Source organism: Procambarus clarkii, chromosome 73 (genome assembly GCF_040958095.1).
Source record: "Procambarus clarkii isolate CNS0578487 chromosome 73, FALCON_Pclarkii_2.0, whole genome shotgun sequence".
Taxonomy (NCBI): Eukaryota; Metazoa; Arthropoda; class Malacostraca; order Decapoda; family Cambaridae; genus Procambarus; species Procambarus clarkii.
In genome coordinates this window covers 24,984,707-24,997,659 of record NC_091222.1, presented here as the reverse complement: position 1 = coordinate 24,997,659, position 12,953 = coordinate 24,984,707, and the positions used below count along the sequence as shown (strand labels likewise).

General features: G+C 49.5%; 1 protein-coding gene across 2 annotated transcripts in view; it reads left to right on the top strand.

Annotated features, from left to right (window-relative positions):
- Window positions 1–2,204: 2,204 nt before the first annotated feature.
- The window catches only part of LOC123774177 (uncharacterized), a 184,678-nt gene continuing 173,929 nt past the window's right edge, over window positions 2,205–12,953 (top strand). For both annotated transcript variants that reach the window (XM_069312714.1, XM_069312713.1), the window contains exon 1: window positions 2,205–2,891. In XM_069312714.1, the coding sequence (XP_069168815.1) occupies window positions 2,829–2,891 (63 nt within the window). In that variant the 5' untranslated portion in view covers window positions 2,205–2,828. The remainder of the gene's footprint in view (window positions 2,892–12,953) is intronic.

Below are 12,953 nucleotides of genomic sequence, written 5' to 3'. Positions count from 1 at the left end.
AGGGTTCTGGCACCTTCAGCCAATGACAGCTATGCCTGGCGCTTGTCCAATGAGCAATCTTCAAAGGTAAGAGGGGGAGGGAATTATCAGGGGGAAAGCGCCAAGCCATTACGACTATATAGCACTGGGAAGGGGTCAGGATTTGGGATGGGACGGGGGGAAAGGAATGGTTGCCCAACCACTTGTGGACGGTCGGGGATTGAACGCCGACCTGCATGAAGCCAGACCGTCACTCTACCGTCCACCCCAAGTGGTTGGGCAACGTTGTTAAGAGCTTTTTGCCCAGATATTTCTGTCTTTGCTTCGAGCTTTCTCAATTCTTAAGAAAGCACAAGAGGATACTCTCCTTATAGGCATACACTGCATAGTAGACATCCATCAGTCTCAGGAGACTATGGAGTTACGCTCTGGTTGTCGGTCTGGAGTGGCCTCACCAGGGCGCAAAGCCTGGGTAGGTTGATACGGGGGAGAAGCTGTTACCCATGCAGCAGGTCCCCCCTCTCCACGGCGCTGAAAGTCTCCAGTGGAAAGGCATACACCAATACGATACACTTCATACATCCTACAGTATTGTAGTAGGAACATTCAATGACAGCAAGTCTCATATACCACATAGCTTTAGGTGAGGGTAGATAATCAAAAGCTATCTTTACAGCTAAGAAAAGTGACCACTCTTTGCTTTATTCTCTGTGTTTGTTAACATTACCCTAAAGACAGCCGGTCGGCCGAGCGGACAGCACGCTGGACTTGTGATTCTGTGGTCCTGGGTTCGATCCCGGGCGCCGGCGAGAAACAATGGGCAGAGTTTCTTTCACTCTATGCCCCTGTTACCTAGTAGTAAAATAGGTACCTGGGTGTTAGTCAGCTGTCACGGGTTGCTTCCTGGGGGGGGAGGTCTGGTCGAGGACCGGGCCGCGGGGACACTAAAGCCCCGAAATCATCTCAAGATAACCTCAAGATAGAAGATTATGAGTGACACTTTGATTATTAGGCAAGAAACACACACTTCACTCTTCTTGGAAAGACTCAAAATTAATGATTCTCTATCAAGGCGTGGCTCCTGGGGCCCTGGTGTGTGTGTGTGTGTGTGTGTGTGTGTGTGTGTGTGTGTGTGTGTGTGTGTGTGTGTGTGTGTGTGTGTGTGTGATGATTGGTGTGTGTGTGTGTGTGTGTGTGATGATTGGTGTGTGTGTGTGTGTGTGTGTGTGTGTGTGTGTGTGTGTGTGTGTGTGTGTGTGATGATTGGTGTGTGTGTGTGATGATTGGTGTGTGTGTGTGTGCGTGTGCGAGCTGTCAAACACTTGGGGCCAGATTCACGAAAGTACTTAGGAACGTGTACAATATTCCTCAATCTTTGACAGCTTTGGTTACATTTATTAAACAGTTTACAAGCATGAAAACTTGCCAATCAACTGTTGTTATTGTTATAAACAGCCTCCTGGTGCTTCGGAGCTCATTAACTGTTTAATAATTGTAAACAAAGCCGCCAAAGATTGAGAAAAGATGGACAGGTTCGTAAGTGTTTGCGTAAGTGCATTCGTGAATCTGGCCCTTGGTCTCGTCACGTGGGGAGCTATCTTGAGGTTATCTTGAGATGATTTCGGGGCTTTAGTGTCCCCGCGGTCCAGTCCTCGACCAGGCCTCCACCCTCAGGAAGCAGCCCGTGACAACTGACTAACACCCAGGTACCTATTTACTGCTAGGTAACAGGGGCATAGGGTGAACGAAACTCTGCCCATTGTTTCTCCCCGGCGCCTGGGATCGAATCCAGGACCACAGGATCACAAGTCCAGCGTGCTGTCCGCTCGGCCGACCGGCTCCGCTAGAGAACAGCCAGATTTTAATAACAGGTGTTTGAATACCACCTGATGATTGATCAACCATCCCTTGCACCCTATCTTCGTCTCCTTCTTGACAACCCAATGGCGTCTTGAGGCATGTCACAGTCATTTATCACAGATTGCGTCTTGCGCTTGACTCTATTCTTGTAACGTTGGTATTATGCCTGCCATAGAGCCCCGTCAAGCCTCGCTACATGCTTCATTTAGCCCTCATAGAGCCCAGAGAGAGCCAGCGAGGAGCTGGAGTAGGTGCTCTCGTTGCTATGGTAACGATGTAAACAAACAATAGTCAGCTGACCACACAGCTGGCCAGACTCACCAGTCATGATAAGCTCACCTCACCTGTCGCTGCGGTTCAGTGTGGCTGCGGCCGTCTTCGAGAGCACACCGTCGATGCTTTGCTCTGGCGGACCTCATTCCACTAAATCATATTTCTGAAGATTTTTCAAGGATTGTGAATACATATTCAAGTTGTTATTCACGATTACAACCTCATCTGAATAATTTCTGCCACTTATCAAAAATTTGTGTTATTCTTTGGTGTTAATAGTGTAAATCTTGTCAGAAAAAAAGACAAAATGTTTACACATTGAACGTATTGTGCTAAAAATATAATTGAAAAAATTATTGTTAATTGCGTAATATAATTGTGGATTAATATTATAGTCATGGATAGAAAACGGCGATTGACAGGTCATATTGACCCCTGATGCAGCGGTTGTGACCTGGGGGTCATATCACCCGTGTGGAGTGACCTGGGGGTCATATCACCCGTGTGGAGTGACCTGGGTTCATATCACCCGTGTGGAGTGACCTGGGGTCATATCACCCGTGTGGAGTGACCTGGGTTCATATCACCCGTGTGGAGTGACCTGGGGTCATATCACCCGTGTGGAGTGACCTGGAGTCATATGACCCGTGTGGAGTGACCTGGGGTCATATCACCCGTGTGGAGTGACAGGGGGGTCATCACGGTTGGTGGTCAATATGCCGCGTCGTGTAAGTCGTGTCCTGGATGAGGAACGGATTACTAGGACCCCATCTGACCTGGTGAGTAATGTCTCTCCAATCATCTCCAGGGCCCTCTCTTTCTCTAGGGACCTGGTGAGTAAGGTCACTCCAATCATCTCTAGGACTTTTCCTTTCTCTAGGTGACCTGGTGAGTAAGGTCACTCCAATCACCTCCAGGACTCTCCCTTTCTCTAGGTGATCTGGTGAGTAAAGTAACCCATCATCTACAGGTGATGAGTCAAAATAAAGTGGCTGAAGTATGTTGACCAGACCACACACTAGAAGGTGAAGGGACGACGACGACGTTTCGGTCCGTCCTGGACCATTCCCAAGTCGATCTAGGAATCAACTTGAGAATGGTCCAGGACGGACCGAAAAAGTATTTTGTCTACTAGTTTGATCAATTGCTGTCAGCCTCGCAACTGATATGGTAGGTAATATTATAATGCCTACAGGACCCTCTGCTTACCTCTGGATATATTGATATCCTGCTACCAGGTCCCTCCATGAGTATACTGATATCCTGCCATAAGGTCCGTCCGGAGTTTGCTTAGTATCACTATTGACATCTTTATTGACATCTTTATTGACACAAGCAGGCGATGAGTCACAATAACGTGGCTGAAGTATGTTGACCAGACCACACACTAGAAGGTGAAGGGACGACGACGTTTCGGTCCGTCCTGGACCATTCTCAAGTCCATTCTCAAGTCAAATGGACTTGAGAATGCGATGAGTCACAATAACGTGGCTGAAGTATGTTGACCAGACCACACACTAGAAAGTGAAGGGACGACGACGTTTCGGTCCGTCCTGGACCATTCTCAAGTCCATTCTCAAGTCCATTCTCAAGTCCATTGTGAATTTATTGACACAAATTAATTTCACTTTCGCCTAATCTGAGGAATGCAATTAGGTCTTATTAAAGTGAGGATAATACTGGTATTCACTGTCACGCAGGACAGAGGATTATGCAAAATACAATAGGCCTAAACTATAGGCTGAATCACATATATTTTTAAGCTGCTTATCTTATAAACTCATCCCTGCTCTTGTGGGCCAGTGCACGATAGAAAGTTGGATATACGTATTCGTAAATTGAAACATGTGTAGGCCTATACTGAAGGCAGTATACATGTCTCAATTTAGGAATATGGGAATCGAACTTTGTATTGTGCACTGCCACACAAGGGCAGGGATCTTCTTGAGATTCTTGAGATGATTTTGGGGCTTTAGTGTCCCCGCGGCCCGGTCCTCGACCAGGCCTCCACCCCCAGGAAGCAGCCCGTGACAGCTGACTAACTCCCAGGTACCTATTTACTGCTAGGTAACAGGAGCATTCAGGGTGAGAGAAACTTTGCCCATTTGTTTCTGCCTCGTGCGGGAATCGAACCCGCGCCACAGAATTACGAATCCTGCGCGCTATCCACCAGGCTACGAGGCCCCTACGAGGGATGGGTTTATAAGAGATGTAGCTTAAAAATAAAATAAATAAAGTTGTTCTTCATTCTTTAAAATGAACAAATTTGGGATAAATTGTTAGGATCCCTGGAAACACAAACCGAAACTGTCTCTATTTTCCGCTTGTTACAACTTGTAATAAAGTTGTTACATCTTGGCTTAACGTGTATATGACGTATTAGAACGTTGTTACAACTTGTAATAAAGTTGTTACATCTTGGCTTAACGTGTTTATGACGTATTAGAACGTTGTTACAACTTGCTATATTGGTTGTTATAACTGGTTAGGTGTTGTTAAAACTTGTTCGAACGTTGTACCAACGTCGTAGTTTCGGTGTGTGTTTGGCGGGATGTCGTGCAGTACACCAGATTCAATGAAAGAGTTACACAGTTGGTGGTACAATAGGTAAGGTCTAAAATCATTTACGGTTTAACATTTAATAATATAGTGAACAAATCCACAAGGGCCGTGACGAGGATTCACGGCCCTGTCGTAGCTCAGTCGATTAAGGCAGTGTCTGGGATGCTCCCGGACGCAGGTTCGAATCCTCGTCACGGCCCTTGTGGATTGGTTCATTTAATGTGGTAGTGGCTCAGCCTCACTAACCTGCCAGATGGGCCTATAGTCAAAATACTTACACATTGAACGTATTGTCCTAAAAATCTAATTCACAGTGGAGCCGGTCGGCCGAGCGGGCAGCACGCTGGACTTGTGATCCTGTGGTCCTGGGTTAGATCCCAAGCGCCGGCGAGAAACAATGGGCAGAGTTTCTTTCACCCTATGCCCCTGTTACCTAGCAGTAAAATAGGTACCTGGGTGTTAGTCAGCTGTCACGGGCTGCTTCCTGGGGGGTGGAGGCCTGGTCGAGGACCGGGCCGTGGGGACACTAAAGCCCCGAAATCATCTCAAGATAACCTCAAGATAGCCACACAATGACTACACCACATTGCCTGGTCCAGTTACTGTGCTGACAATACATATATTTACTGTTACAACTGTTGTCATAGCTTTTAATACTGCAGCTTTCAGGGGCCAGATTCACGAAAGCAGTTACGCAAGTACTTACGAACCTGGGGCCAGATTCACGAAAGCAGTTACGCAAGTACTTACGAACCTGGGGCCAGATTCACGAAAGCAGTTACGCAAGCACTTACGAACGTGTACATCTTTCCTCAATCTTTGACGGCTTTGGTTACATTTATTAAACAGTTTACAAGCAGGAAAACTTGCCAATCAACTGTTGTTATTGTTATAAACAGCCTCCTGGTGCTTCGAAGCTCATTAACTGTTTAATAATTGTAAACAAAGCCGCCAAAGATTGAGAAAAGATGGACAGGTTCGTAAGTGCTTGCGTAACTGCTTCGTGAATCTGGCCCCTGGTCTCTGGGCATATCTTAGTTCATCTAAATCTAAAGTAATTTTTTTAATTTGTAAGTTTTAATAATTTCATTACATAGTCATAAGTCAATGATTTTCTTGCAAGTCTCATTGATCAATCGATCAACAAAGTCATGTTTTCCAACTCCAACATGGGATGGGATTTCTTGAGATTATCTTGAGATGATTTCGGGGCTTTTTAGTGTCCCCGCGGCCCGGTCCTCGACCAGGCCTCCACCCCCAGGAAGCAGCCCGTGACAGCTGACTAACACCCAGGTACCTATTTTACTGCTAGGTAACAGGGGGCATAGGGTGAATGAAACTCTGCCCATTGTTTCTCTCCGGCGCCTGGGATCGAACCCAGGACCACAGGATCACAAGTCTAGCTTAAGGTCAATAGGTCAGATAAATACCCATTAGCTCAGTCTGTGTGGCGCTTGCCCAGTCGTTCAATCTCTGTGTACTAGACATGATTATTTCATCCCCTTTATAAAGGGAGATATAATTCCTCCCTAAAAGGGAGGAGAGAATGTGCAGTTATATCTCCCTTTATAAAGGGAGATATAACTGCACATGCACAATCTGTTCTATCAGTGCCCAATTGCACAGAACCAACAGTAAAGGCATAGGAATCAGTTGAGTTTTCAGAGAGTATATTAACATTCAGGATTCTCGTACCCCATTCCTGATCCTATTAATTCCATGGTTCCCTAGTGTACCATACAGGGTGCCCGGAACCTGTACCATACAGGCTGCCCGGAACCTGTACCATACAGGGTGTCCTCAACCTGTACCATACTGGGTGTCCTCAACCTGTACCATACAGGCTGTCCGGAACCTGTACCATACAGGCTGCCCGGAACCTGTACCATACAGGCTGCCCGCAACCTGTACCATACAGGCTGTCCTCAACCTGTACCATACAGGCTGCCCGGAACCTGTACCATATAGGTTTCAATGGGTCTTCAGCGACTTCGCGCGCCACAGGCATGCTGTGGCGCGCGAAGTCCGTCGACCCCAACGCTCGCTACAGCGTCCTAGCGTCGGCCAGTACAACGCGAGACTCTTAAAATGTCGATACAAATCCAAATTCCCCTCGAGCGGCTCTCGTCTCACACGACAGGAATATCGATAACGCGCCATTCCGCTGTCATTAGTAATGAGAGGCTATGTGGTGTTGCTTGGAGCGGCCCGCTGGCCAGGCTTGACTTGTGAGAGCTTGGTCCACCAGGCTGTTGCTTGGAGCGGCCCGAGGCCAGGCTTGACTTGTGAGAGTTTGGTCCACCAGGCTGTTGCTTGGAGCGGCCCGCAGGCCAGGCTTGACTTGTGAGAGTTTGGTCCACCAGGCTGTTGCTTGGAGCGGCCCGCAGGCCAGGCTTGACTTGTGAGAGTTTGGTCCACCAGGCTGTTGCTTGGAGCGGCCCGCAGGCCCACATATACCTGCTTGATGGGGTTCTGGGAGTTCTTCTACTCCCCAAGCCCGGCCCGAGGCCAGGCTTGACTTGTGAGAGCTTGGTCCACCAGGCTGTTGCTTGGAGCGGCCCGCAGGCCCACATACCCACCACAGCCCGGTTAGATGACAATGATGGATGACAGGGCATCCCAACAAGCTGTCCACCTCCTGAGAAGTATTGATCACCACATACCCTGAGTTCCGTGACAAGAGGGTTTCTCTGCTCGGGGGTAATTCGGCTTCTTTTAATCACTTTTAATCTTTTCCGGTAAAGAGTAATTGCTTTATCATTATTCATTGCTCGTTCCCACAACTTGTGAAGTGTGAGTAATTATAATTGAAGCCGTCAGTAATATCCAGCACTTATAAGTGCTTGTACCGTCGTCTCGCAAGTGTTCGACCACTTATAAACACTTACATCTAAGGAAACTTTACTAATCCTAAGATACTTATAAATACTTATTACACTTCTTATCAGAAAAGAAATTTTGAATCGTATTCTATGATTACAACATTTTAAACTTTTTTTAAGTGTTGCAAAATGTTCTTGCAGTTCCCAGAAGATATTAATGGTTAATGGGTAATTACTTAGTCACTAACAGTGTGGAGTCACATGTCTGGCTGTAGTGAGTCATGCTTGTAGCCCGTGCAGTCACATGTCTGGCTGTAGTGAGTCATGCTTGTAGCCCGTGCAGTCATATGTCTGGCTGTAGTGAGTCATGCTTGAAGCCCTTGCAGTCACATGTCTGGCTGTAGTGAGTCATGCTTGTAGCCCGTGCAGTCATATGTCTGGCTGTAGTGAGTCATGCTTGTAGCCCTTGCAGTCACATGTCTGGCTGTAGTGAGTCATGCTTGTAGCCCTTGCAGTCACATGTCTGGCTGTATTGAGTCATGCTTGTAGCCCTTGCAGTCACATGTCTGGCTGTATTGAGTCATGCTAGTAGCCCCTGCAGTCATATGTATCTGACTGTGGCCCACCACACCTGCAGCCCCTGCAGTCATATGTATCTGACTGTGGCCCACCACACCTGCAGCCCTTGCAGTCATATGTATCTGACTGTGGGCCGCCACACCTGCAGCCCCTGCAGTCATATGTATCTGACTGTGGGCCGCCACACCTGCAGCCCCTGCAGTCATATGTATCTGACTGTGGCCCACCACACCTGCAGCCCCTGCAGTCATATGTATCTGACTGTGGCCCGCCACACCTGCAGCGCCTAGCAGTCACATGTATCTGTGGCCCGCCACACCTGCAGCGCCTAGCAGTCACATGTATCTGTGGCCCACCACACCTGCAGCGCCTGCAGTCACATGTATCTGACTGTGGCCCACCACACCTGCAGCCCCTGCAGTCACATGTATCTGACTGTGGCCCACCACACCTGCAGCGCCTGCAGTCACATGTATCTGACTGTGGCCCACCACACCTGCAGCGCCTGCGGCAACTCTACACATTCCCCCAATTCCCACAAGCTCGCAAGCGGCATATTAAGATATAAATTAAGCAATTGCATGAACCATTTCAGACACCTGAAGCGCTTTCTAAATACTTAAGAGCTCTGAACGCCCCCCTAATGTTACTTGAACAAGCTTGAAGTCACATGTAGAAGATTAAGACTTATGTTTCAACCTCTTAGTCATATTCAAGAACAAATTCCACAAGAGCCGTGACGATGGTTCGAACTTACGTGTTCTTCATATTCAAGAGCATGTGGTCGGCTGGGGGTTTAAGGTTTAGCGTGTGGCCTAAAGTAGTTTTTCAGGGTTGGAATTTGGGTTCAGGACGTGGGGTTAGGGTTCGAGGTCGGGCTGTATGAGAGAGGGGGGGGGGGGAGTGTATGCGCTCAAGTATTTCCTGGAAATTGTATTAAATTATTCATTCCACTTGGAGTGTATTCCATGGCCTGAGTGCAAGCGTTTTGGCACTGGTTAGTGTAGGAATGTTGATGAGGCGTGAGTGCACAGACCCACGAGTGCAGGTTTGAGCACAGCCCCACAAGTACAGGCTTGTGCACAGCCCCACAAGTACAGACCTGTGCACAGCCCCACAAGTACAGGCTTGTGCACAGCCCCACAAGTACAGACCTGTGCACAGCCCCACAAGTACAGACCTGTGCACAGCCCCACAAGTACAGACCTGTGCACAGCCCCACAAGTACAGACCTGTGCACAGCCCCACAAGTACAGACCTGTGCACAGCCCCACAAGTACAGACCTGTGCACAGCCCCACAAGTGCAGACTTGTGCACAGCCCCACAAGTGCAGACTTGTGCACAGCCCCACAAGTACAGACCTGTGCACAGCCCCACAAGTACAGGCTTGAGCACAGCCCCACAAGTGCAGACTTGTTCAGCCCCACAAGTGCAGGGTTGTGCACAGCCCCACAAGTACAGACCTGTGCACAGCCCCACAAGTACAGACCTGTGCACAGCCCCACAAGTACAGACCTGTGCACAGCCCCACAAGTACAGACCTGTGCACAGCCCCACAAGTACAGACCTGTGCACAGCCCCACAAGTACAGACCTGTGCACAGCCCCACAAGTACAGACCTGTGCACAGCCCCACAAGTACAGACCTGTGCACAGCCCCACAAGTACAGACCTGTGCACAGCCCCACAAGTACAGACCTGTGCACAGCCCCACAAGTACAGACCTGTGCACAGCCCCACAAGTACAGACCTGTGCACAGCCCCACAAGTACAGACCTGTGCACAGCCCCACAAGTACAGACCTGTGCACAGCCCCACAAGTACAGACCTGTGCACAGCCCCACAAGTACAGACCTGTGCACAGCTCCACAAGTACACCATCTCAAGGGCCGTCAAGCGAAGGATCACAGCCCTTGTGATATAAAGGAAAGAGGCTGAAGTTGGTGGGAAGGGCAGTGTGAGGGTGATAGGAAAGGGGGCGTGACAGAGAAAGGGAAAGGGGGTGAGAGGGTGTGGTCACGCCCCAATTCTGAGACGGTCAATATCACTCCTCTTACACGAACTCATGGGAAAGGAGGTGCTCTAGATGTGTGGTGGGAGACTTGACCTGCTAAGTCTCGAGTCTGTTCCAGTCAACCAGTATCGGAGGTTGTGTCTATCCCATATGGGATAGACACGAAGCCCCGGGAAGATATTCGCTGGGAGGATGCTTACAGGTGGTCCACAAGGCTATTGATGTGTGGTGAGACACATGAAACTTAATTACCTCCACCTCCTCCTTGCGTGATGAGAAAGACGTCTTAATTGCCTATCTTGAGGTTATCTTGAGATGATTTTTGGGCTTTAGTGTCCCCGCGGCCCGGTCCTCGACCAGGCCTCCACCCCCAGGAAGCAGCCCGTGACAGCTGACTAACACCCAGGTACCTATTTTACTGCTAGGTAACAGGGGCATAGCGTGAAAGAAACTCTGCCCATTGTTTCTCGCCGGCGTCTGGGATCGAACCCAGGACCACAGGATCATAAGTGCAGCGTGCTGTCCGCTCGGCCGACCGGCTCCCTTTTATCCTAAGTGTTCACACTCCTTATCCGCCTCTTCTCGTTCATAGGTTCTCAAAGTCGAGGGCCAAGAAACCTCTTAGGGTAATTGATGGATCTGAGACAACTTATGATCTTTCTCAGGATGCAACCCACAATACTTGGCTAACTCCTGAAGGGGGAAGAGGATTTACGATGCTAAGGAAGGTATAAGGTGTAAGGACATGTGCCCAAACCATCTCAACTGTGACAGGGAATCGAATTCCAGAACTATGAGTCGGAAGCATTATATCCTGATGACTTCCTTTGGGCTTAGATTTGATGCTTATCCGGGGAGTTTCCTGTCTTCTGCTAGTGGCAGCCTGCTAGTGTCTACCTGCTAGTGTCTACCTGCTAGTGTCTACCTGCTAGTGTCAGCCTGCTAGTGTCTACCTGCTAGTGTCTACCTGCTAGTGTCTACCTGCTAGTGTCAGCCTGCTAGTGTCTACCTGCTAGTGTCAGCCTGCTAGTGTCAGCCTGCTAGTGTCTACCTGCTAGTGTCTACCTGCTAGTGTCAGCCTGCTAGTGTCTACCTGCTAGTGTCAGCCTGCTAGTGTCAGCCTGCTAGTGTCTACCTGCTAGTGTCAGCCTGCTAGTGTCAGCCTGCTAGTGTCTACCTGCTAGTGTCTACCTGCTAGTGTCTACCTGCAAGTGTCTACCTGCTAGTGTAAGCCTGCAAGTGTCTACCTGCTAGTGTCTACCTGCTAGTGTCAGCCTGCTAGTGTCTACCTGCTAGTGTCAGCCTGCTAGTGTCAGCCTGCTAGTGTCAGCCTGCTAGTGTCAGCCTGCTAGTGTCAGCCTGCTAGTGTCTACCTGCTAGTGTCTACCTGCTAGTGTCTGCCTGCTAGTGTCAGCCTGCTAGTGTCTACCTGCTAGTGTCAGCCTGCTAGTGTCTACCTGCTAGTGTCTACCTGCTAGTGTCTGCCTGCTAGTGTCTACCTGCTAGTGTCTACCTGATAGTGTCTACCTGCTAGTGTCTACCTGCTAGTGTCTACCTGCTAGTGTCTACCTGCTAGTGTCTACCTGCTAGTGTCAGCCTGCTAGTGGCAGCCTGCTAGTGTCAGCCTGCTAGTGTCAGCCTGCTAGTGTCTACCTGCTAGTGTCTACCTGCTAGTGTCTACCTGCTAGTGTCTACCTGCTAGTGTCTACCTGCTAGTGTCAGCCTGCTAGTGTCAGCCTGCTAGTGTCAACCTGCTAGTGTCAGCCTGCTAGTGTCTACCTGCTAGTGTCTACCTACTAGTGTCTGCCTGCTAGTGTCAGCCTGCTAGTGTCTACCTGCTAGTGTCAGCCTGCTAGTCTCTACCTGCTAGTGTCTACCTGCTAGTGTCTACCTGCTAGGGTCAGCCTGCTAGTGTCTACCTGCTAGTGTCTACCTGCTAGTGTCTACCTGCTAGTGTCAGCCTGCTAGTGTCAGCCTGCTAGTGTCTACCTGCTAGTGTCAGCCTGCTAGTGTCAGCCTGCTAGTGTCTACCTGCTAGTGTCAGCCTGCTAGTGTCAGCCTGCTAGTGTCTACCTGCTAGTGTCTACCTGCTAGTGTCAGCCTGCTAGTGTCTACCTGCTAGTGTCAGCCTGCTAGTGTCTGCTTGCTAGTGTCAGCCTGCTAGTGTCTACCTGCTAGTGTCAGCCTGCTAGTGTCTGCCTGCTAGTGTCAGCCTGCTAGTGTCTACCTGCTAGTGTCAGCCTGCTAGTGTCAGCCTGCTAGTGTCTACCTGCTAGTGTCAGCCTGCTAGTGTCTACCTGCTAGTGTCAGCCTGCTAGTGTCTGCCTGCTAGAGTCAGCCTGCTAGTGTCTACCTGCTAGTGTCAGCCTGCTAGTGTCTACCTGCTAGTGTCAGCCTGCTAGTGTCAGCCTGCTAGTGTCAGCCTGCTAGTGTCAGCCTGCTAGTGTCAGCCTGCTAGTGTCTACCTGCTAGTGTCTTCCTGCTAGTGTCAGCCTGCTAGTGTCAGCCTGCTAGTGTCTACCTGCTAGTGTCTACCTGCTAGTGTCAGCCTGCTAGTGTCTACCTGCTAGTGTCAGCCTGCTAGTGTCAGCCTGCTAGTGTCTACCTGCTAGTGTCTACCTGCTAGTGTCAGCCTGCTAGTGTCTACCTGCTAGTGTCAGCCTGCTAGTGTCTACCTGCTAGTGTCTACCTGCTAGTGTCAGCCAGCTAGTGTCTACCTGCTAGTGTCACCCTGCTAGTGTCTACCTGCTAGTGTCAGCCTGCTAGTGTCAGCCTGCTAGTGTCTACCTGCTAGTGTCAGCCTGCTAGTGTCTACCTGCTAGTGTCAGCCTGCTAGTGTCAGCCTGCTAGTGTCTACCTGCTAG